This window comes from Seriola aureovittata, chromosome 17, assembly GCF_021018895.1.
Source record: "Seriola aureovittata isolate HTS-2021-v1 ecotype China chromosome 17, ASM2101889v1, whole genome shotgun sequence".
In the NCBI taxonomy this organism is placed as follows: domain Eukaryota; kingdom Metazoa; phylum Chordata; class Actinopteri; order Carangiformes; family Carangidae; genus Seriola; species Seriola aureovittata.
Window position 1 is genome coordinate 8,931,236 of NC_079380.1, and position 23,317 is coordinate 8,954,552.

The 23,317-nt window shown below is 41.4% G+C and overlaps 1 protein-coding gene across 1 annotated transcript in view; it reads right to left on the reverse strand.

The window, feature by feature from the left end:
- Positions 1 to 332: 332 nt before the first annotated feature.
- Positions 333 to 23,317, reverse strand: part of baiap3 (BAI1 associated protein 3) — a 39,492-nt gene continuing 16,507 nt past the window's right edge. The window contains exons 3-34 of the mRNA XM_056402247.1: positions 21,395 to 21,482; positions 20,113 to 20,196; positions 19,803 to 19,910; positions 19,142 to 19,201; positions 17,382 to 17,448; positions 16,370 to 16,583; positions 16,176 to 16,220; positions 15,545 to 15,622; positions 14,386 to 14,491; positions 14,104 to 14,211; positions 13,930 to 14,022; positions 12,945 to 13,048; positions 12,738 to 12,855; positions 12,441 to 12,565; positions 11,132 to 11,222; positions 9,906 to 9,962; positions 9,701 to 9,798; positions 9,513 to 9,564; positions 9,234 to 9,385; positions 8,973 to 9,096; positions 8,294 to 8,434; positions 8,043 to 8,138; positions 7,564 to 7,779; positions 7,057 to 7,125; positions 6,880 to 6,959; positions 6,061 to 6,169; positions 5,469 to 5,540; positions 5,267 to 5,350; positions 4,854 to 4,974; positions 4,657 to 4,780; positions 4,365 to 4,570; positions 333 to 4,168 (exon numbers count right to left, since the gene is read on the reverse strand). Coding sequence (XP_056258222.1) covers positions 4,065 to 4,168; positions 4,365 to 4,570; positions 4,657 to 4,780; positions 4,854 to 4,974; positions 5,267 to 5,350; positions 5,469 to 5,540; positions 6,061 to 6,169; positions 6,880 to 6,959; positions 7,057 to 7,125; positions 7,564 to 7,779; positions 8,043 to 8,138; positions 8,294 to 8,434; positions 8,973 to 9,096; positions 9,234 to 9,385; positions 9,513 to 9,564; positions 9,701 to 9,798; positions 9,906 to 9,962; positions 11,132 to 11,222; positions 12,441 to 12,565; positions 12,738 to 12,855; positions 12,945 to 13,048; positions 13,930 to 14,022; positions 14,104 to 14,211; positions 14,386 to 14,491; positions 15,545 to 15,622; positions 16,176 to 16,220; positions 16,370 to 16,583; positions 17,382 to 17,448; positions 19,142 to 19,201; positions 19,803 to 19,910; positions 20,113 to 20,196; positions 21,395 to 21,482 — 3,394 coding nt within the window. The 3' untranslated portion in view covers positions 333 to 4,064. The remainder of the gene's footprint in view (positions 4,169 to 4,364; positions 4,571 to 4,656; positions 4,781 to 4,853; positions 4,975 to 5,266; positions 5,351 to 5,468; positions 5,541 to 6,060; positions 6,170 to 6,879; positions 6,960 to 7,056; positions 7,126 to 7,563; positions 7,780 to 8,042; positions 8,139 to 8,293; positions 8,435 to 8,972; positions 9,097 to 9,233; positions 9,386 to 9,512; positions 9,565 to 9,700; positions 9,799 to 9,905; positions 9,963 to 11,131; positions 11,223 to 12,440; positions 12,566 to 12,737; positions 12,856 to 12,944; positions 13,049 to 13,929; positions 14,023 to 14,103; positions 14,212 to 14,385; positions 14,492 to 15,544; positions 15,623 to 16,175; positions 16,221 to 16,369; positions 16,584 to 17,381; positions 17,449 to 19,141; positions 19,202 to 19,802; positions 19,911 to 20,112; positions 20,197 to 21,394; positions 21,483 to 23,317) is intronic.

Genomic DNA, 23,317 nt, shown 5'->3' on the forward strand with positions numbered 1-23,317 from the left:
ATGAACACTTCTGTTTCACAATGTTTGTGCATGGTTTTTCTCCAGGGCTGATGTGGTGTTACAGGATGTGTTTGATCGCCAGGTAGCTGCTGCAAAGGGTCGGAAACATATTAAAGGTCGAGGAAAGACGGAGAGACAGGACTGAGGGGAGATTGATCGTGAGGATGATGACATTGTGGGGAAGATAAAGTGTAGGCAAACAGCTCGGCGTCAGCCTGCGGCATTTCTTTACACTACATACCCCTGCTGAGTTTAAACAGCAGGTGCAGTTATCGCTTCACTTGTTCATTCTGTAATGTTTCAGCTACGCTCATGTTAGTGAAGGAACCAAGTTCAAATTTACATACAATCTTTATTCAAGGTCATAGACATCTCCCAAAGTTATAATCCAATAAACAGCAACACGGGCATTTACAATTCAAGGACAAATAATTCACTTTTACAATAACAAATTGAAGATGTTTGCCTCTTGAAGATACATTTCAACAGCTGTTGTGTTTAAATTTGGCCGGCAGACCACAAACCAAATACTCAGTTAACAATACTTCTATATTCATAAAACATGTCCATGTCAGCACAGACATTCATGAAACTAAGTTTTGATGATATTCTTTTAATTCACAGTCTGATGTCTTTTGCCACGTTTTCCAAACTAGATATTAAGACCTTTACCTTTTTTCATTATAGCCATTTTATGAAATGCATTTTGTAGGACATGGATACTACGATAATACAATTCACTGAACATTTGAAGACTGAAATACTTTCTTTGAATTTGAAAAATCACAAAAATAAATGAATTTACTCAACTAATACTGACCAGATTGCCTGTCTGTGTGCAACATAAGCACATCTAGAATACTGTGAGTGAACACATACAATCGCATTTAATGGGTGTGCTTTCCTTACATACAGAATCTGGAAAGTGACATTTAAAAGTGTCCCTGTTAAATATTATCTAACTCCCCACGCAGTTAGAAAGATGTAAATTACTTCCGTATTGTGACCTATTATAGATTGTATTACATAATGAGCTTTATCTGACTATATAATGATTGTTAACACTCAAAGTGAGGTTGCATTTTTCTTTGTAAACATCTGGCCAGAACATCTGGTTTTAAAATAATCTCAACACTGAAAATGAAGAAGAAGAAGTTCTGTCTTTCTATATGATAACTCGTATTATGTTGTTAACATAAAAAGGATGGAGGGTGATTTGTCAGTAACAATACTAACAAACAAATTCTGCCTTCAATATCTTAAAAACAATACTAAACATAAAGGCGGCTCAGATGGACTGAGAGGATTCCTCGCTCCTGTCTAGGTAAGGCAGGCTTCTCGAACACCTGAACAATCCCTGTAATGCAGCACACTCTCCAGGCATAGATATGTTTTTTTGCGTGCTTCACCCTCACAACTCCACAGGGTATAACGACAAAGCACTACACAAGCAGCTACTGTAAAGATACATCACTATCAAAATGCTGTCGGTGCGAAGATTTTGGTGCTAAGTTTTCAATACTTGCTACAGTGTTTTATCTCTATTGTTATCTCTACACATCTTTTACTACTTTGTGATCCTGTGTCTTTTAAAATAAATAAAACTGCCATTCTTCTTTTTTTTTTTTTTTTTGTGAATGCTAGCAGAAACTCAAAAACTGACTGCACGTTTACCAATTGTAAACTTTAAGCTACATTTTCGACGGAAAGGGCCAGTTTCCTAGATAGGATTTAAGACTTATGTGGCATTTTAAACCAGGCTGCTGGCTCTCACAGACATGGTTTGGAATAATCCTGCATTTAACTCAGTCTATTAAGTGAACTGATTCCCTGAAGGAAGATTAAAGTTCCTCCAGGACTAAAGGGACTAAAACTTAAATCAAACCTCTTGCTTGGCAGGTCAGGTTAATGGTCAGTCAGTGTAGACACAAGAAAATGTGGGGGGTTTATATTATGGGAGTGTTGAGCTCCAACAACTAAGACAGGTGTTTGATATTAACCTCGTTATTGAGAGCTGTGTGCTGCTCACTGGAGGACTGACACAGGTGATTGAAATTCAGCTCGTTAGTCCGAGATTTCAAAATGTAAAATTGTTTCAAAAAGTCTTGTTTTTTAAACATAATACCTATTCTGGATTTAAGCCTTCTCCTAGTTTAATTCAAACTCTCACTAGGAAACATGACCTATAGACTTGCTACAACAATATTAGCTTGCTAAGTTACTGCTACTATAAGATTTAAATATGGGGAACTCCATTAGACAGAATTTGTACTTTTTTGAGTTTTCATTTTTGTGTCCTCAACAAGATTCCCAGTTGTGTTTTTGTATTTAACACTAAAATCTTAACCTTTCAGTCACAGACACATAGCTTCAGAGGACTGGTGAGAGCCGGTATTGTGCCTGCAAGGCCAATGAGTGCTTCTGCAGGCAGGCTGATCTTGCCTGTCCCCGTGAGTATAATTATTCCACTGCACAGGTTCATTACACTTCCTTTCTCTTTACCTCAAGAGATTAAACCCCACACTGAGACACAATCTCAAATTTTTGCCTGCGATGAGCCTGCATCGATTTAAAATTGTATTAACAAAGGCTTTTGCCATCTTGGATGGCTGTTTCCAGAACTCTCTGAACGCTACATGAGCTCATTAGCTGCAATTAGCTGGGTTTCTCCGAATAAATGTTTTTGAAGCTCTACCATCTGGACGTGAGCCACAGTGCCACACACTGTGTTATCTTTTGGAGATGTCATGGTGTATTTTCTCCCTTTTAATTATCAGGCATCAGTGTCTCCTGGTGTATCCTCATAACCATTAAAATATAAATCATTTTTAATATTATGTTACCAGCAGAGTAGAAGCAAGAAACAAAATTAGTCATTTAACAAATTCAGTATTACTTAATCTTTATAAATAATCAATTTGTCAAATCAAAATTTCAAATCTGTTAATCCTCTTTAGTTGGGCTGTTGTTTAAAATATCATATTCAGCATATATATTATTAAAAAAATTATAATATATAGTAAGATTAAAACAAAAGAGCTAAATAGCTTTGCTGGCTACTTTTTAGAATAGTTTCAAATCAAAATAATTTTATTGTGTTGCTGCAACAGTATAAGGTTTTTTTTTTCTTATTAATTAGTTGTTGCATCAAACAGCATCAATTAAGGCTGATTTAAAGGAATAAACAAATGTGAGCTGTCACATACATTTTTGCAGAGGTGTTGATTCATTGGTGTCACACAGAGAAAAAGAACTGAGTTAAAAGAGCTGGTCTTCCCACCACACTGCCTTTGGCCTCCTCAGTGACCCATCATGAGCTTCGTGGAGAGCAATCTGAAAAGTCCAATGAACCCGAGCTGTGCCTCAGGGGAGTGTTAGGCTTCCCTGCTGCTGATGGGTCTGACTGGCCTTAAAACACCAAGTCTCAGAAAAGTGCAATTCCCCAAAGCTATGTGTTGTTTCTTCATGATTCCCTTACTTTTATTCCTAGCTGTTCGTTGGTAAGCGACTACATGATTTGGAAAATCAACGTGAGCTCATGCTTTCACATCCTAAATAAGCTTTCATGCATCTCATCTCCACAATGTCGCTGAAGAATGTGAAAGTCTCGATACTAGTTAAACCCCCCCCTGCAACTAATGAGCATATCTGAGGTATAGATTTAGACTTTGACTGAATACTACTGGATATGTAAGCTACTTCCACAAAATAGTTCTAAAATGTTAAATCTATCATATTAAAGATCATACAACAAAGATAACATTACCTCATTACAAAAAATATAGACTAGTAACATTTAGGATCAACTATCCATTAAGTTCTAAAATATAGTTTAACTGAGGGTTGCACAGTGACAGGATGTTCATTTCCCAGTTGGAAAACAGTAATACGCTCTGCTTTTCCTTTTTTTTTTTTTTCTTTTCATTTTGGTGTAATTACTGAACAATCATTAACATTGGAAAAAAAAAAAGAAAATTCAAATATTTGTAAACATCGTACCAGTACAAAAGCACATGTTGCGAGACGTGGTCAGAAAACACCGATACAGGCAGCGCTGACAGCTTTTACTCCTCCTCCATCGACTTCTCAATCTCCTTCAGCCTGCGGACAAACTCCTGAGCCTCCCTGTCTCCGATGCGAGCGTCCAGCATCCTCATGATTGGCTTCTCTGGAGGGGAGAGCAAACAGATGAGAGCAGTTCCCACACCTGACACAAATATCACTAGATTGAATGGCTTTTCATGTTCTATTGGAAAAGTAATTGGAAACCCAGGCCTACACCGTCTGTTCTCCAAAGAAGCCAATATTATGTTTGTGTAAAAAAAAACAAAAAAAACACTGATACAGCCTGGAGCTATATGTACCACTGGGTTTACTGCGAGACAGGTGCAGAATGACTGGCTGGACACTCTTGCCGGCCGCTGAGGCGTTCGGTCTCCCTGGCCAGCAGAAGTCGCTGAGAGGAGCTACGGCTTCACCGGCGAAGTCGTTGGTGGAAAGCCAGTCGTAGTCCATCACAGTGAAGGTCAAACAGGCAAACCTGTGTCTGTACTGTTCAGGGCTCACGTGGCTGGAAGAAACAGGAACCAGACAAATCCGGCTTAGGTTACCTACGTGTGAAACAGGAAGAGGACGACAGGGGAAAATCCTACTCACAAGTAAAAGAGTTCATCAAATACTGGGTGCAGGGTCTTAAGCTTCACTTGTGTGCGTTGGCTCTTGGCCATAGGGAAGAGGTGATGAGGACAGAGCTCTACTATGACAAATGGGTCACTGAGACCTGAAGAAGACCAGAAAAGTGAGTGAAAACATCAAAGCTCAAAACAACAACCTGCATTTAATTCAGGTTTTACCATTGGCATCCAGTGCAATGATATCTGCGGCGTGCAGAATCTCCACCGTCAGTCTCTGCTCTGGAGCGTCGTAGTAGCACTTCACGCTGATCCGACCGTAACGGGTGTGTTTGAGTGTTTTCTGCAACGTTGAGCACATGTTGTAATATGATGTGAAAGCACCACTCATTTCGATTTTTTAATCACTCCTCTGACATAAACATATTCATCACATTCATCACTACATGTTGCATCACTTGAAAGCATCCTGTTTTTCCACGGGTCCAGGATGAGACAGATTTTTAAACCGGAGGTGAAACAACAGAAGACAGAGAGAGAAAGAAGAGTGTTGTGCTGTCCCGCTCAATGCCTCTCTGTCCGCTCTGGGGCTACGATATGGTGATGATTGTCAGCCAGGTAAGTTGAAAACGCACCTGGTGGGAAATCTTCTCCAGATAGTATTGTTCAATCAGCTCAAAGGAGGAACACTTATTCAGCCTGAGCTCCTCATCCAGGGCCTAAAGCAGCACGAGGACGGCCAGAAAGGGAAAGAGATAAATGACACTGTGGGTAGAAGGACATCAATCTCACCTTTCACCCACTCATAAAGGTTGATAGATTGCATGAAGTCCCTACCTTGTAGTCTCCACTCTTCATGTCTTCCAGTGAAAGACCCTCTCCCCCAGCATGGAAGAACTGCAGTACGGTCTAAAGCATTCAAGTTAAATAAATAAACTTGTAAGCTAGTATTCATTCCACTGATTCTGACGGAATGAAGTCTTAGTATAATAGAGAGACATGTTGTTCACACAAACAGCATGAAACCTGTGGTAGGAGGCAAACATGATATCTGTCTGCAAAACTCCACAAGCCCCATGCCATGACTTCTCATGCAAATCTGTCACGTCCTCTCCCAGCTGGTTAAACTGGCATTGGAATATACAGCAGCTCCCACATTGTCATTCATGAGGGGGACTCACTTTGGCACTGAACTACCACCTAGTGACTTTATAAATATCTGATATATGCTAATGATTGCACGACAGCAAGCATACAGAGCTAATTAAAGGCTGATGATAACGGCAGCGATGATAATCTTTACAGAGATGACAGATGTCTTTTCTTTTTTCTTTTTGTAAGCAAGACTTAAAAGGACATGTGACAAAGCTGGAGCTGGAAACAGCAACAAAAAAGAGTATTGTGAGATAAAAATTTACAGAGCGCTGACCTCCACCGTGTACTTGAAGCGGTTGTAAAACTCCACCTGAACGCCTCTGTTTTCTGTGACCGAGTCCAGGATCATCCGCAGAAGCAGCTCCCACATGCTTTGGAGAGCTCTACAAGGCAGCGGACACAATGAGACACCCACACGTTTGTGTTTACCAGCACGTCCAATTACACCCCTGTACCCTCACTCAGCCTCGTGTTATGTTTTCACAGATAATAGCTGAATAATGATAACTTGTCTAAGAGGGTGTTATCATCGTTACAGAGCTTACATTCATAGACAATCACAGCCTCTTCTTTTTTTCTTTTTTTTTTCTTTTTGCTGAGCTGTCACATTTTTCACCTAATACTTTCAAATGGATTCAGAGAAGAGTCAACAATGAGGAGGATTGTGTAACTCGGTTGAAGGATATGTCTCTAATGGAGCTGGAGTCAAACAAAAGGCACTTTTGCGTATACGCTGTCCTTCCTCCAGTCAAGTGTATACTGATGATGCAGCCTTTTAAGTGCAGGCGAAACACCACGTCACACCGATCAAATCATTTACATCTTAAGTGTAATCTTTCTCAGAAATGTTCAAACTCTACACACTGTTTTTCACAGCTTGATTGCGATATGTAACGTGTGTGCATGTGATTTATGTGCTCTTTTTGTTTTGCTTCTGATTGAATGAATTTGCTCTGAATGTTCCTTTAAACTCTGTATCATCAGCTGCACAGGCTCACCAGATGGAAACCGGCAGTTAGTCAGAATGTGTCACGATTATAACTAAGAACAGCTCTCAGAAAAAATAAATTAAGTCATACTTTAGAGATATTACCTAGTCAGGTTCTCCTTTACGAGGTTTTCAGTGAGGATGACCATAGTGTCTTGTAAGTACTTCATGAGAGGGGACACAGCCTGGAAGAATGCGACATTAATAGACGTTACGTGTACTGCGGCTGCAAAACAGCTCTGTCACAAAGGATGAGTGCTGTGGAGAACCGCTGCCACTTACGTCGTCGTTGTTGATGGAGTCTGGAGACAGGCTGATGTGCTGGATGTACCTCCGCAGCTCGGGCAGCATCTGCACGGACGGAATCTCTCACACATGTGCATATGTGGACACGAGTACGTACAGGGACGGGGAGTATCACAACATGCAGCAATGGATCATGAAAAAGGACCAATATGCCTAAAACCCATTATTGGCGAATTGGGTGCAAGTGTCACAATAATTCATGTGTAGTGCATTATTAAATAAGATCAAATGTACAGCTGTGGGTGGGTGAAAAAACCCCACAGCTCCAAAAATAGTCCTGCATTTAGTGATGGACAATTATTGTGTGTTTCTTTTCTCTAATTTGTACAATGTTTTATGCACATTTCAGAAAATCACTGCTTGTAGAAACCTCACATCGTCAAGGTGAATCCTTTCTCTTAAGGCATAAAAATTAAAAACATACTGCATACATGTCCCTGAAGGTATCATTCATTCAGGCGTGGCTAGACGGCAGGTGTCCACCTTGTCAGTGAGCAGCGCGATGAGACGTTTGGCTTCTCTCTGCAGGTCCAGGTCCATGTTGAACAGCTGGCCGTTGAGAGCCTTGTAAACCTGCTCCTTCCCCTCCACCCCGCAGGACTCCGCCATGGCCCGCTCCACGCCTTGCCAGTCCAGGTCATGTGGCAGGTGACCCAGGAAAACGCGCACGTGCTCTGCGTTGTTCAGGGCGATGCACAGCTAGCAGAAAGCAAGGAGGAGCCCAAGAGGAGAAACACAGGGTGGAGGTGGAGAAACAAAGAAGGAAAAGAAGCAGGGCTACAGAGAAGTGGAGGGATGGGGTGTGTGTGTAAATGACTAGAGGTAGCTGCTTTTTTTTTGGACTGTAAACATATCTGTTCTCCTGTTGAACCCTTTGTGTTGCCAGGGAGCACACTCACTGACATTTACCTCCCACGTCATTGTATGCCCTCCCCCCTGTTCTGTCTTGCTACAGGCGTTACCTGCACTGTGAAGCTCTTGTGGTCTCGGCCCAGCTGGTTCCTCTCAATCTTGCGTGTTATCATCTCGGAGTAACACACAGCCTCGCTGCAGAAATTCTATGAGAGATAAAAAACCCCGGTCTGTTATTACAGGGAAATTCTTGGTTACTAATGGCACTAAAATCTTCCATTAATCCTGATTATGTGTGTGCTATGTCGTGTTTGTGTGTGTGCGAGTATGTGAGTGTGGCGACACTGGAAGTGGCACTCACGTCTGTCAAACGAGTGACGAAGATGAAGGCTCCCGCAGAGTCTGGCCAGGCCAGCTGCAGCCAGATCTCGCGTACCTGGGTGAAGCACGTTGTCACTTCCACCGCCGAGGAGCTGTGTTTGGCCAGCTGCACCGGCTCCAGCTGTTCACAAAACACACCCACCAAACAGGCAACATGTTTTCAAGACCGTGTCATGGGAGAAGAAAACACTGTTGACTTTTCTTTTTAAAAGTTCTGTGATACTTTATTCCAACCCCTTATTTATTATGTACGAGGAGTACATAAACAATTGAATAAATTATAACACATAAAACACTTTATAATTAGTGTTAAGAAGCTATTAAGACATTTGTGAGTGTTTATTATTAATGCATTCGTCAACTCCTCAGATCAACTGGTGTATGAACAGTTAATGAATGTTTGAGTATAACACACGTTTAATCATATATAATGATATGTTGTAGTTTTAGTAGGTTTAAACACATGTACAGAAACAGTTTTAATCTTCCTGTGAAACATTTGCACATGTGTAAAATAGATAATAAATACTCAATAACATGCGTGTATAAAAAAAAAAACTTTTATCTGGATGCTAAAAATAATGCCTATAATATACTGTATCTGACCTCCATTATTTTAATTTTCATTTTCCAACATTTCAGGGGCAGGCGCCTCTCACCTTGTCTGTCTCCACTGCTTTACGGATCCGGTCACATGATCTGTCGTGCACGATCTGCAGCCACTTATGAATGGAGGACTTGAACCAGTTATGAAAGCCTGTTAAGGCCAACATTTTAGCATCCCTGTCAGAGAAGAGCACATATTACATACACTCAAGGACCAAGAATAGGTTGAATTCTCATCTTCTTGCTGACATTTCAAACAGATATCCAGCAGTCAGACACTTTACGCTGCTACGTAAAACGAACTGATAACCAACTTGAGTGGAAGAAACTCTCGAAAGCCTTTGAGGATTTTCAAGGACATGAAGAGTTCAAAGATGGTCTCCCCCATTGTCTGAGTCAGTCTGGAGCTCTCCTGCTCCAGAGTGCCGCACACCCGCTCCATCGCTACATTCACATCATCAGCTACCTGGAGGATGAAATAATTCGACTCTGTTCAGGCACAAGGTGTCAAAGTTAGCAACAACAATACAAAAAGGCTCAAAAAGACTTTTGATACATTCTTACAATGACTCTTCACATTTTCAATGACATACCTGCTTCTCCAGCTGCCTGTATGATATGCTGAAGAAATCCACTTTCACAGCACTGTGAGAACAGACAAACACACAAACACAAAGGATGAAATGGAACTGGTCCAACAATGCAAACCAATGTTTTCTGTGGCAGGCAGCAGAAGATTTCCTCTAAGGTATGTTGCATGTGTTTCAGTATTGATATTGACCTGTAGAAGAGCTTGTTGTAGATGTTCTGGGCTCTCTGTACGTCTGCACACACGGCATCCACCACCTGAACCAGCTTCTTCAGCTGCTCCTCCAGAGTCTACATACACAGCGAGCATCCTGATCATCTCTCACTTCTTAAGGCACAGTCAGTGCAATTATACGATGTGATGATTTCTATCACCATATTCATTAGTATACACTTACCCCCTCCTCTGGTTTATATCGTGCAATTAAGCTCTCATACCACTCTGCTGATCCTTTCTGTCAAAATAATTACACAAATAAAAGAGAGTGAAAGGGTTAATTATGTATGTCTGTATCCTCAGCGCCTACAAATGCCTTCATTTACAATGATGTCGAGCAGATACAAAATACTAAACATACATGATAAAAAAAGAAATTAAAACAAACACATAAATACAATTAAAAAAATAATGTAACAAAAACAGGTACAAACAGGGGTTAAAAGGTTAGAGATTATGGATTTAAAATGACCAAAGAATTCATTTTTAAAGAGTTTTGTAGTGAGTTCCAGGCGGACCAAGCCAAAATCAGTTCTTCCAAGCTCAGCGTGAACTTGAGGGACATGCAGTCATTTAGTCCTGGGGTAATGTAAACTAGCATGGAAGTAATATATGATGGCAGCTTTCCAATAAGGGCCTTAAACATAAACAAATATGTATGCAAATCACACCTCTTTGAGAGAGAGAGAGAGAGAGAGAGAGAGAGAGAGAGAGAGAGAGAGAGAGAGAGAGAGAGAGGATGACGCAGCCTCTTTGTGCAGGGTGTAATGGTTGAGTGTTAAAGACATCACCAGTAATGAACCTGAGAGCAGAGTGGTAGACAGCACCAAGGGCCTTTAGATGTCAAGATGTCACCATAATCTTATAAAACAATGCAATGACAGGCAGGAATTATTCCTAAAGAAAAATATTTTTGAAGGACATCTTCTCATCAGTCCAAATGAAGTATTTGTAGAGCACAACTCCTTCAGTATTGGTGCCACTCTTTGTGGTTATTTATCCAAATTAATATTTTTGTCTCTGGAGAAAAACATAAATTTAGTTTTGTCTGAGTTTAAAATGAACGTATTTATTTATTGAGTGATTGTAAATCAGAAAGGCAGTGTTGCACTGTACAGTATCCACAATGCAAAAAGCTTCATTCACCACTGGTCTTCTTTTCCTCTTTACTTGGTTGTTTGCTGCTTTAACAGAAACACCAGCAGCTATACATCACATCACTGCAGAGATATGCGTCATGTCACCCCTGTGTATGTGTGTGTGCATGTGGGCGTGTGCTGATTTCATGCAATACAAAGTATACGTACAGTACGGCCCCTCTATCCGTCCAAATCGGACCTGGACACCTTTAAGTGAACTTACACTAACAAACAAAAGTTCATTCTTTTATTGATCTTTGATTGTTACCTTGACAGCAGTAGTGATGTCCAGATGCAGTTCATTTCGAAGAGGACATACAGTCTTAAAGGCCCGCATGTTTTGCATGTAGCCAATCCCCCTGGCATACACAGACAGGAAAAAAGCCAGTTACAATACAAGACTGCTTTCAGGTCCCGTAAATGCTCGTTTCACACTCACATACCATTCTCTAAATTCTGTCCACTTTATTTGTACGCAGGATCCTGCATTATCTATGCAGAAGGGGAGAGATTTAACTTTAACTATGAGGTGAGTCACTCAGTGTGTGTGTGTGTGTGTGTTTCTGAGGGGTGTAGATAATCTCCCTCGAGGTGTCGATCACTGGGCAGAGCCTGATTTCTTACGGGGGAAGTTTCTATAAAAAAAAAAAACCCCAAAAAAACAGCCTCCAAAAGAGTCCTACACAGCAACGTGAACTTCAGTAATTAGCTGGTTTTACTGGCTGGCACTGGTGTGAAATAGACAAACAAATATGGTGCATTTAATGCTCTTCTTAACTTCCTTGTTATGTTTGATGGTAACTGGAAGATGTTCTGTTAAAGACTCTGATCCAGAGCAGCATATCTCTACAAATACCAACCAACTGGCAACATCAAACTTTGTACAGACAGTTTCTCACGATCTCATGGACACCTGCCCTTCCTGCTTTTAAATTTTCCCTTGGCCAACACATTGCCGCTGACAATGTGTCCAGAAAATTAATGCATGGATTTCCATGAAATTCACTGTGGATATTCATGTCCTCCGAAAGGATGAATGCTTATGATTTTGGTGATTTCCTTTTCCAGCTTAAAGTTCCACACTTACACTAGGAAGCTATATCTGTATCTAAACCTGTTATCTTCATACTGGTGCTCGGGAAGAGCGGTAATCCTGTCAGATTTTCAGGACTGCGTGGCCCCAATACCAGCGTGTATGACAGGATTTGGTCGCTGATTTTACTGGTGGAATGAAAGCATAATATGATATAGAGAATAATACATGTTACCCAAGGTGAAAATAATAAATATATACAGTACGTTGTTGCTTATGACTGCAATATGTTGGGGCAACTAACCCTTATGTTTCAGCAAAATTTGTGGCCAGGACAAATTTTAATATCTTTTTTTGATATGAGTAATGACAAATGATTAAGATATTGCTGTTTGAGTAAAAAGCCCAACACTGCTTCCTCCACAGAGTGTAACTGACTGGTTGTAGTCTCTCTCTGTGTCCGCTGGGGGGAGAGGTCGAGCGTGTTCCCGGTATGGCAGCACGGGTGAGTGAGTGGCGTGATGTGATGGCAGTGTGACTTTACCTCAGCATGAGCTCGTAGCGTGTAATGGCAGCGGCGCTGGTGCAGGGGAAAACCTGACGCATGTTCTTCATCAGGCACAGGCAGTGCTCTGTGTACAGCCTGAAGCTGTCTGACAGCTGCCTCTCCTGGACACAGGAAGGGCCTTCAGTTATAGCTTCAAGTACACTGGCTGTGAGACATTTTTGGCTGAACCAAAAACCTTGATGAATGTCAGTGAGGAGCTGAGCTAATGAGGTGACTGTTTCCAGATGATGAAAAGGTTCTTTCCTACTGGGTGGCCAACGGCGGAGAACCTACCAGGTCTCCCCTCACGGCGGGGGGGTCCCACTCTGCATCGATGGTCCTCAGGAGGCGTATCAGCAGGGAGTAGCACACCCTCTGGGTCCGATGGTGGCTGCTGTAGCACTGCCAGCGACTGCGTCAAAAAAAAACACAACATGCACCTTTTACCTGACGCCAAAAGCGTTCATATTTGATTTGATCCATTCGTCCGTTAATACTCACAGAATGGCCTGTTGGAGAGGGGAGAGATCGGTTTGCACAGCATGGTGAGTTAACACTGTCCACGCCGGAGGACAAACCTGCCCGTTCCAGTTGTAGGGCTCTCGCTAGAATCATATGTGGAAGATAAACAGGTCATTTCAATCCCACTTAGACAGATGAATCGGTTTGTACTCATCAAAAACATCAAAATGGCATAAAATCTACCACTGCTAATAAACTACGTAAACATAACTATAATTACAATATCTTAAAATGATCAAATCATTTTTTTTTTTTGTACAAATCCAGACTGGAATCAGATCAGAATACAATTTTCAAACCCACATGACTTCACCCACATGAACTGGTGTCTCTGTCTAGAAGCTGACTAATGAAATGTTCTCTCTGTCCTTTCCAAACACTCAAGTCAAATCCAGAGAGCAGCGACTGTCACGGCAACACTAAACAGACTTAAACCGCCTCAGCAGCAACTGTCGTCCGGTGCAGCAAAGGAGCACATACGAGACAGTGTGCGCTGCGCCGTTCACAGCCTTCTATCCTGCGGTGTACTTTCTTTTAATTCCATTGTTTCTTGGATTTCAATTATTATTGTTTTGAATTATGATGTAATGTTTACTTGAGCGGATCCGTTGAGTGGCAGTGGCTAATGTGGATCCAAATAAATAAATCATTTTACTGTTTTGTTTCATGGAAATTCTTAACTCAAAAATGAATAAAACACAAAATGAATGTCCCTGCTGTCAGAACAAAGCCTCATGATTCACTGGCCCTTAGAGGTCGTGCTGTTTGTGGTTTGACTGACAGGCTAATCAAGCAGCTAATCAGCTTAGGCCCCATCCTTAAAGCTCTGTGCTTTTACTATGGAGCTAAACACAAAAACAACACTTTAAAGTAATTGAACGATTAAACGATAATCACAAAAATCACATCACAAATATGATAATTATGATGATTATTTCGACTAAATAATGTGGTGGAGACTCACCTTAACATGAGCGTGCTCATACTCCACAATCTGACTCAGCAGTTTCTTGTGAATGGAGACATTTGAGTCCTTCCTGGACAATGGTGTGTCTCTCTGGAGGAAAAATATGAACATAGTGATTCGCTGTGTCGTCTTTGGTGTAGATTATGAAGAATTGAAACCTGTTACACACACCTGGCTGGTGAAGAGCTTCAGTATCAGGTGACATTCTCCCTGAACTTTAGACGCACTGGATCGAGGCTCCAGCTTGAACCAGGTGTCGTAGCCGGCGACAGGAATCTCCTGCAGAAAGGAAAGCAGCCTGACTACCCGAGTACCTTCTGGGAAATCCCTCACGTTGTATCCTTCAGTCTACTTGTGCTCGTGTGTGATTTGTCACAGTAAGCTTGGCACCTCTGGCTGGTGAGACTTTTTTTTTTTTTTTTTGTTTTGAACATTTCCCCTTTGAACACTCACGTTCAGAGGGATGTTGATGCATCCGAGGAAGTCATCAGCGTTCTCCTCGGAGCCTGATGATGCAGATCCGTTGGAGCGCACTGACTTCGCTATCTGCTTGAAATACCTGACAAGAGAGAGAGCAGTGCGTAATAAGGAAGATAACATTTCTAGACTCTTTCTTGCTCGTCACAGTTTGAGTTCCTCTTTAATCCCTCAAATCTAATATGAGATATATGGGTTCATTTCTCATTAATTTCAATCTTTCATTCATACATAAACATACATATTTGTATGGACTAAACATAGGCTATATGTCAATATATGAAATTGTTTCAATTTCTAATAGGTTTTAAATATAATTTTTACATATATGTTTTTATTTCATATATGGAATTTCAATATATGTACATATATTTCATTTGTATACGGGATTGTACTGTGAGAATGACAGTCCAACAGTTTTCATTTTTAGGCATTTAGCTAATGCTTTTATCTGCTTTATATTAGAGCAGCGGCAAAGTGAGTTTCATTTCATAATGGAAGATGGATATTAGTCAGTTTTGTTTTTTTTAAATAGAAATTGCACATTGCACAATTCTCCACCATCAAACTGATCCTTTTGTCCCTGGGGTATGATCGGCATTCTCAGGTTTTCATTAGACACGTCTGCCATTTATTAGTCTCTCTGTGATCCCACTGAACTCTGTGTGTGTGCACAGCTTTATTGGCACTGAGCTTTCCTGTATGTCACTCGCTGTCTTTAAGGTGAAAGGACAAAAAGTAAGTGATCCCTTAATTAACAAGCAGGATGTGGTCTTTTTTTTTTTTTTTCCAGCAAATGTAGAGAGGCCCAGCCTCTTCATTCATGTGCAAGTGCACATGCATTCAAGTGCAACTTCTGGCTTAATTTAGATGGAAATTACCCTTTGACATGACAAGTTGGATGATTCATCTATCACTGCCACAATACCAACTGGATGAATGAATTCATTACCAACTTATATAATTGTGCACAAAATCAGAACTTGTGAACCAGTTGCATGTCAGCACTTCAAATCAAAACCAGCAAAGAACTGAACAGAATTTCTTATAAGAGATGAATCTGAGACATTTACATCATTAAACTTACATCTTACATCGTTAACATTAAAGGATTACATAATGGAGTTTCTTCTACCTGCCCATTCCTCGTAGTCCACTGACTTCATTGAGCTTCTTGCAGGCCTCAGCAACAGACACATCATCGTCATGATCCCTGGAGAGAAGAGGATAAGTCAGAGGTTGTTACTGGCTCTCATTTCCTGTGAGAACATTTCATTTCATTATCTTTGCACAATAATAAACGTAAACCGAGAGCTGACGATCTTCTGGATAATGACTCTCTAACTAGTCTGTTACGCGACATGATGCAGTTTTTAATAAGCTGGGAGGGAAAATGTTTCAGTTTAGAGCTGAGACATCAAGAGCAAAAATCTATATTATATCTAAATCTATATAAAAGGTATCTGAAGGACATAACGGAGAAAACTGTCAACCATAACCACAACCAAAACCAATATTGTTTTCATCCAACTTAAAAAAACAACACCTCTTCTCTTTGCTTTGAAATCGAATGTTACTGTAAGAAAAAAAGGGACAAAAGTTAAATAAGATTTTGTAAAATACTTGTGACTGTAAAAGGAGACAGAGACAGAGCCTCAGCTAAAAACTAAAGTATTTTATGCTACCTGTCATGCAAGAAAAAAAAATGTAATAATATGATAGTAAAGCAAGTTTAGCCTATAATCTAATCAATGCACTCATCTTACCATATGTCCAGATGTAAGAGGTCGTTGTGGACGTCATCGATTTCACTGTGAAAAACAACAACAACAACAACAACAACAACCAAAAAGCAGGAAAATCATGAATGAAATCATTTCCATGAGTAAACATTAACAATAAACACTGAGATGATAACCCATGTCCAATACTGTGCACAAGGTTAAAGTGCCGCACTCACAACACAAAGTGCTGGTCCCACACCGGGTTGAGAGTCTCCGGTTTGACCTCGGTCACCTGGATGCACCGGGCGGGTAACACCTCCTTGGTGCTGGAGCGTTTCTCCAGCTTCTCCTTCCTCTTCCTGAAGCTGAACTTTCTCTCCTTCTTCTCCTCCATCTCCCGGGGGCTCTGTCCCACCAGGATTCCCAGCATGCAGTAGGGGTCGCTGTACCCTGGTGGGCAGCAGGGTAAAGTAGAGAAGAGAGGTTATCCTGTGCGTGAAACTGTTTATATCTCCCTGATTATTAGTTACAGCAGCAAGAAGAGGGAAGCCATGACAGTTAGAATTAGTGTTTGTGTTGTGGTTGTCAGTGGTTGGTTGTGGTCGGGGGAAGTCAGCTTGGACAGTTTGATGCAAGAATAACATGGCAGTCTAATATTATATTATTAGAATTGATCAGATCATTAATCAAGCACCAGTTATTGTTGTAGTACTGATGTGGTTAATGTGTGGCAGGCCATACAAGACGGTATATATTATATACATATACTGTACATATTCATGATGTCTGCGTTTATCATTCAACCCGCAGGTTTACCACTATCAGACAAATGTCAGCCGACTACATGCACAGATGTACACAGATGGAGAGATGAAAAGAAGACGTGCATAGGGGATATTCTCTATGTCGGGAATCTGAGGCTTATCATTTGCCAACGCAGATTTAAAACATCCTCTGATTTTATTACGAAATATTTCACTATTGTTCCATTTTATCTTTCTGCAAAAGCGATGAAACGTGTTGTACATGTGTCTGAAATATAACACTTGACGGTAATTTCTTCAGCCTCTGAGGAGGTGACACACAATCGCAACCCGAGAGTCTGAAAACTGATTTTTGTGAAATTACAGTTGGAGGTGAATCACGTGAAGATGTATTGAGTGACTTGCTGCTGGATAAGGCATATTTCACAGAACCATTCCGTTTTCCATTCGAGAAAAGTGTAACTTAATGCTTGTTATATCTCACCATTTGCATCCTTGGCCATCAGACTCTTTGCTTTCATTACAGAAACTCTCAAGGAAAAACTGGCTCGCTGCGGGAAAAAGGAATTTACAGCGTGTTCAGTGAGAAACTGCACATGCAACAAATCATTGTCATGCACTGAGCACATTACAATGCACTTCCATAAGCTGAGTCTCTTGAGACTCCATTCAAGTAAAATAGCATGCATTGTGTAGTAAGTGAGTAAGAATGTAATATATATATATATATATATATATATATATATATATATATATTTCTCTACGCTTCATCAGTCAGATTGGCTTTGCGAGTCACAATGCAGAAAAGGTCAATGCACCAGTGAAGGCAGCATAAGAATATTTCCATGGTCAAATATTGTCACTCTGGTCGCAACATTTCACAGCAGTCTATCGAACAGTTCTAAGCTTTCAAGTAAAAGACACAAAGTCATATAAAAATGTGGCTTTCAGGTATTACACGTCTTACATCTCAAAACTCTCCGAGGGCACCGGTGCTCTCCGACTGTGGCTCTGCAGACCCCTGAGTTCACCTTATTACCGCTGCACTGTTCAGACCATCGCCATGAGGAAATATTAGCTAATGCGTTGAAACACCCACCTGCAGCTGCACGACTGTGATGTTTCTTATTCTGCACTTTATTAACTCAAGATAATGATCGACGAAAAGGACTGTAACTGTGGTTTTACCATGAGTCACATACCGCATACTGTAAAATCCCAGCTAGCTACAGTTTTATATAAATAATGACGTTGTGTTTTCAGAAATCTGACAGTACAGTATTTTTCTATTGTTCCAGGCACCAGTTGCTTTCCACTCAGCTCTCTATTACAATCTATCAGAAGTTCCCTTGAGTCCCGTTAATCCATCCCAGTCTGCGTTAACTTCTGTCACAGTTAAAATTAAATTTAAAGTTTCAAACGTAACTAATGCAGAATTATAAGAGCTTCCTGAAGTATTCCCATATTAAAACTACTTTTTTTTCTCTTTTTTTCCGAAACACTGTGTTGCTTTCAGAGCACGCAGCACATCATTCTTCAACTGAGCAGCGCAAATTGTTTTGCAAAACGCCATCACTCACTTAACACCTTCAACATATGTGCCAAAAGCAAAACAAACCCGTCAGCGAGTGCTTCCCCGCCACCGACGTGACATTTCCCTTCGTCACTGCTTCAGACTGCACTATGTTACATGTCTGAGGAGGTGTGAGAGCGCGACAGAGGACACTGCTGTTGTGAGTCTTTGTGTCGGTCTCGCTCAAGTGTTCCTCTCCCAGCCAGCTGAACCACCTCAGCGTAAAAACCATCAGTTACTACAGCGTGTTCACGGGTTTCTCATTCTCACTCGGTGTTCGCCTCTGAGGTACGTGCCCTATTCACAGTAAGTACTTTATATACAGTATAGCGTATATTGTACGGTAATGGAACCGAAGGCTGAACAGCAAGAACATTACAGCGTTCAGTTTGCATTTAAAAACACTTTAAATGAACTTAAATCGAGGACCTTCCCGCTCTAAACCTGCGGGACACAAAATAAGAAGTATTTTACATTGCAAGTATACTGCGAATTCAAACTTCAACATTGAACAATATGACACCTTACATAACTTTATTATGTCTTAAACATCAGCACAGTAGTTGTACCCAAACCCCCCCCCCCCCCCCCGAGCTTAGAAAATTGATGACTGCCAGATTTACTGTTACGTGAACATATGAAGACACTGAGTCATGTACGTTGTGTCTCACCTTGGATTCCTGAACCTTTTGTAGAATGATGTCATGCTCCTCTTCGCCCATGTCAAACACCTTGGAGAGAGAGAGAGAGAGAGAGAGAGAGAGAGAGAGAGAGAGAGAGAGACAGAGACAGACATAAAAAAAAAGCTGGTACAACAGTAACCTGTATTAACATCATGGAAACACTTTTCTTTCTTCATACGAGTCAAACTAAGAACCAGAGAGATCAAAACATGTATTTCCCAAAGAGACAAAAAAAAAAAAAAGATAACAAATTCCACTATATCATCACTGAAATTCCTTTATAAAAATCTTTGGTTGAGCCCCTGCCAGCACCTGAGCTGCTGGGAACACACACCTGCAAATCTTGGAGAAAAAAAAAGACGCCCACGCCAGACATAAAAGAGGTTAAGATCCTTAGCATGACATCATCTGAATGAATATAATATCACAGCTGAAGTGTGAGTGGGTTTTGATGTTTAATCAGGTTTGAGCCGAGAGCATCTGCTCAGATTTTTACAGCCTGCACAACAAATAACAACGAGAGGCTCAGCGTCAATGTTACTGACAGAGATTTAATGGAGCTCAGGAAATAGTGTGGTTTTCTGATGTTCATTGATCATTGATGGATGGATGGATGGATGGATGGATGGTTGGATGGATGTATAGATACCTTTAGCAGGTATGCAAACAGCTCTTCGTCACTTTTCACTTGCTCCGGTGAAGGCACTCCGACCCTGTTGACCACCGTGTACACAGCTTCCTCATAAAGCAGGTCCAGCTACATGAAAACACACTCCACTTAATAACAACCTTTCAAAAATAAAAGCTCATGTTCCTTTGACTTCATGCTTTCTGCTCTGCTGCACATCAAAAGCAGGGATGAAAAAAAAAAAAAAAACTTGACTGCCTTCTGTTATTGTGACTTAAAATTTAATCCCCTGCTGAAATGCGATGAAAACAGACAAGCTGTGGTGACGCACCTCTGTCCTGCTGATTCTGTCGGGGATAAAGGCCTGGTCCACATGCTCTTGGGGTGGCGGCACTGTGCAGGCCCCTCGTTGGCACTGTGATGGGACAAAGCCATTTAGACATGACAAAACCAGCCTTTCTAAAGGGTGTGTGGAGTAAGAACTGGAGAGAGGAGAAGCTAAGGTCACAGGAAGGCACATTATCACTGACAGCTGATCCTCAGTCATCACTAAGAAGGAGAAACCTCTTAGTCTGCCTGCCTGTGATGGGAGAAGTGTTCAGATCTTTTACTACAGTAACAAACAATGTAAAACCACTAAATGAAACCACTGGGTTTAGAGGTGGAAACCACTCTTTCGATGGGACTGCTAAAAACTCAGACATCTAAAATGTGACAAAGGTACGGTGGCCCCGAGAGCTCAATGCACTGCAACTTAAGAAAACACATGCAAATACACAAAACATGAGCAAATTAAAAAAAACATCTTCACCAACGTGAGCTGCAAATTCTCACAACACATCCAACAAACAGTATTTGCATGTGTTTTCTAAAGCTGCAGTGTGTTGAGCTCTCAGGTTCCACCGTACAAAGGGCCCCAACTAAACAGTGCATTGCTGTTTGGAGCCATGGACCATAAAAGGATACCGCTGCTTCCTGCCTTCCTGCCTTCCTGCCTTCCTAATATGGTTTTTAATGGAAAATTTTAATCTGATGCACCAACCCAAAAAACTGAAGACTCATTCCAAACTCAAAAATCCACAAATAGAAGTTCAACTTTGATCTTAAACTTTTTAACTTCAATCTGTCTTTCTGAGAAGAGGTTCGGTTAACTATAATGTGTTGCCAAATACGACATGTGGTGTAGATGTTCCTTATGTTTTGATGAACAAGACTTGATTATCATTATTATTATTATTATTATTATTATTTATTGTTTTACTTTGCTGAACATTTGGAAAGGAAGTCATCAACCTCCCTCAGCAAACATGATCATAAAGCATCATTGCCTTGTTAACACTGGCAGCAGGAGGAGCTGAACACAGCCATTGACAGCAGCTTGTCACAGCTGAGCTTCCAGTCTTCTGAGCCCCCTACTCAACCCGGCCCTTCTGTCTGCAGACGTCACACTGGCCGCGGCGGTGGGCTGAGTGACAGCGCCGCTACATGTATGTGCTCGCTACATGTATGTGCTACTAGTGTGTAACAGACGGCAAAGGTGGAAACTGGGTGGGGTGGGGTGTGTGTGTGTGTGTGTGTGTGTGTGTGTGTGTGGGTGGGGGGTGGGGGGTTACCTCAGCTTGAGCGGCCCGCAGCATGTTCTCCTGTTTCTGAAGGATGGCATTCATACGCTCAAAGAACTCCACGCTCTCCTCGGAAATCCTGCCAAGAAGAGGGAGCCGATTGACAATTCATCTCTAAAAATAGAGATGAAACACTAGCACAAGATGTTAATTTACAAGAAAAAAAAAAAAGAAGTGAGGTGAAATGCGTGTCGTACTCATCAGAGTATTTCTGGATGGTAATTAATAACACAGTGGGATTCAGTGACAGTGGTGAAATCACACTGCATCCTGTTTGCAGACACTTTGGAGGAGCGTCTGTCAATAAAGACGATCTGTTTCCTTTTCATGAGGAAATACTGGACTCCATCACCTGCAGCTCAGCTCTTTAGTATCTGTCAAACACCGTTTGAAAAGCAAAGCTGCTCTGGACCAAAGCTCTCAGTGATGCAACATGTCTGCACCCTGCATGAACCAAGTTAATCTACGATGATGAGCAGAGCTGTGTGCTAAATGCAAACGATGTTTTCTGTTTCCTCCAGGTGTGAGTGAATCCCCGGACTCCCGCTGGCCCCAGTTGTCATGGTGATACAGGCACATTCAGGGAGGGGAGTAGCTGCCTGAACTCCTTGGGAATCCCCCCTCCACCACCACCACACCACCACCACCACCACCACCTTAACCCTCACCTCTCCCTCCCCTCCCAAATCTCTCACCGGGCATCTTTCTCCCAGCCTGTAAGGAAATCACTGGGGCAGGCAGCAGCTCTGACGTGAGCTGCAGCAGAACCGTCGGGATCAGCCATGTCATCCGCCTACAACTCCTCACCCCCAGCACCTCCACCACCGTCCCTACCCCCACCCCAGCTTCTGTCTCCTTCCTCATCTCTCAGCCATCCACACAATATTATGCAGAGGAGCCGTCCACAGAGGCCTTTCACGCTCCTTCATTAGCGTCATCGCATGACAGCAGGCGTGTGGCAGCCCATCCCAGCACCCACTGACTCTCGCCATGGTGGGGGAGCGGATGGCAAAACCCCGAGTTATTGATGAAGACTAATGGCAGCCATGCTGGGAGAGCTGGTCAGGTTTCCACTGGCGTCAAACCCAGAAAAAAACGTGATGTTTTCGATTAAAACTGCTAAAATCTTTCATCATACACACAGAAAAACACCAAAACTTTATGATTCATAAAGTAACACTGGTAGTGGTATGTCTGCAACTAATTTATTATTTTCATTATCCATTAATCTGTGGATTATTCTCGACCGATCGATTGATTGTAATTGTCCAAAATGCTCATCACCACTTTGCAAAGCCATGAGTTGGCATCATTCAGATTGATTGTTTTGTCAGACACCAAGACATTTTGTTTAATGTCACAGAAGAACGAGACAACCAGCAAATATTCATATCAAAGAAGCTTGAACCTATGACTTTTGGACATTTTTATTTTTTTAAAACTATTTTGCAACAAAGACGGGCCTTTCACTTTTCGGTCTCGCTGGTGTGTTTGTTGATTTTTGCTAAACACCGAAAACAAAACCAAAACTGAGTTGTTATTTTCTAAAACAACTTGGTCCGTGTTTGAAATCTTGAAACCACAATCTGTGAATAACTCCACAAACAAAGCCTGTTCCACTGAGAAAGAGATCGGAGGCTTTGCTTTTTTTGGAGCTTGTATTTATTTTTTATTTCTTATTTTTTTGCATTTGCACACATTTACTACAAATTAGCTCCGTTTGATTGTAATACTTGCATTATGAGACACTCAATTCTCTCCACATCCATCTTCAATCAGCCAGGGCATTCGTCCATCCACAAATCTGTCCCAGCTTCTGTCAGTCAAGCAGCTTGAGGATTTGTCCAGACAGTCTGGGATCTTTTGTTTCCAGCTTTGGGACGACGTGTTTATGAGCAGGAATAAAAACCCAAA